The 1,555-nt window shown below is 46.9% G+C and overlaps 1 protein-coding gene across 1 annotated transcript; it reads left to right on the top strand.

Moving 5' to 3' along the window:
• The first annotated feature begins 528 nt into the window (after positions 1 to 528).
• Positions 529 to 882, top strand: LOC139375516 (sericin-1-like). Its single transcript, XM_071117349.1, has one exon. The coding sequence runs from the start codon at positions 529 to 531 to the stop codon at positions 880 to 882; it is 354 nt and encodes a 117-aa protein (XP_070973450.1).
• Positions 883 to 1,555: the final 673 nt, after the last annotated feature.

The raw sequence follows: 1,555 nt of genomic DNA, 5'->3' as shown, positions 1-1,555 counted from the left end.
CTGGAATATGGAGACATGGTGTGTGTGTGTGTGTGTGTGTGTGTGTGTGTGTGTGTGTGTGTGTGTGTGTGTGTGTGTGTGTGTGTGTGTGAGGACCATGGAACAGTGTGTCGTATACGACCAATAAGGGTTGTTCTTAGAAACGACACAACGCTGAGTGCCTGGACACAGGACCTTAGCCTATTGGCCAAATACCACAAACCCCCTGAGGTACCTTATTGCTATAAGAAACAGGTTACCAACACGTTTTGTTATACCTGTGTTATACGGTCTGATATACCATGGCTGTCAGCCAATCAGTATTCAGGGCTCGAACGACTCAGTTAATAATACTCACACAGAGACACAAACTTAATCTACACAGCCCGGATTCCTGATCTTCCCTTCGGTTCCATTTCAAACTTAATCTACACAGCCCGGATTCCTGATCTTCCCTTCGGTACCATTTCAAACTTAATCTACACAGCCCGGATTCCTGATCTTCCCTTCGGTACCATTTCAAGATAACAATCTGTTCATCTCTCTGCCATGAGAGAATCAAACGGAACCAACGGAACCACTGGAACCACTGGAACCAACGGAACCAACGGAACCACTGGAACCACCGGAACCAACGGAACCAACAGAACCACTGGAACCACCGGAACCACTGGAACCACCGGAACCACCGGAACCAACGGAACCACCGGAACCACTGGAACCAACGGAACCATCGGAACCACCGGAACCAACGGAACCAACGGAACCAACGGAAACACCGGAACCACCGGAACCAACAGAAACACCGGAACCAACGGAACCAACGGAACCAACGGAACCACCGGAACCACCGGAACCAACCAAATCAGAATGCTTCCATTGTTTCAGTCTCTGGGTTGTTGAGAGACGTGGTGAAGTCGACTGGTTCTGTTTTTAACTCCATTGAATCACTGTCAACTAAGCAACAATACAGGCTGACAAATGATTCTGTCCGAGCTTCCTCCTCTTCCTCCATTGATAAGGGATCTCGCTCTCTCTCTGTGTGTGTGTGTGTGTGTGTGTGTGTGTGTGTGTGTGTGTGTTTAGTGTGTGTGTGTGTGTGTGTGTGTGTGTGTGTGTGTTTAGTGTGTGTGTTTAGTGTGTGTGTGTGTGTGTGTGTGTGTGGTGGTCGGGGAGGAAACAGCAGGAACACGGGAGTGATTCATACACAATGTGCTGCAGAACGAGAGAGAGAATTACAGATGATGTTGCAGTGAACAATGAGGTCACCGTTTGTCCCGAGGGAGTAAACCTCTCACTACCTGTTACAACACACAGTCCTTATCAATGGAGGAAGACACACACACACACACACTAAACACACACACTAAACACACACACACACACTAAACACACACACTAAACACACACACACACTAAACAATATACATACAAACTAAACAATACACACACACAGTAAACACACACACACACACACACACTAAACACACACACACACACACAAAACACACACACTAAACACACACACTAAACACACACACTAAACAAACACACACACACACTAAACACACTAAAC

This window comes from Oncorhynchus clarkii, chromosome 19 (assembly GCF_045791955.1).
Source record: "Oncorhynchus clarkii lewisi isolate Uvic-CL-2024 chromosome 19, UVic_Ocla_1.0, whole genome shotgun sequence".
Classification (NCBI taxonomy): Eukaryota; Metazoa; Chordata; class Actinopteri; order Salmoniformes; family Salmonidae; genus Oncorhynchus; species Oncorhynchus clarkii.
The sequence above is the reverse complement of the archived record's forward strand: the minus strand, read 5'-3'. Positions and strand labels throughout refer to the sequence as shown.

Excerpts from the sequence above, each read along its gene's own strand:
- LOC139375516 (XM_071117349.1), top strand. The coding sequence starts at position 529 with ATGAGAGAATCAAACGGAACCAACGGAACCACTGGAACCACTGGAACC.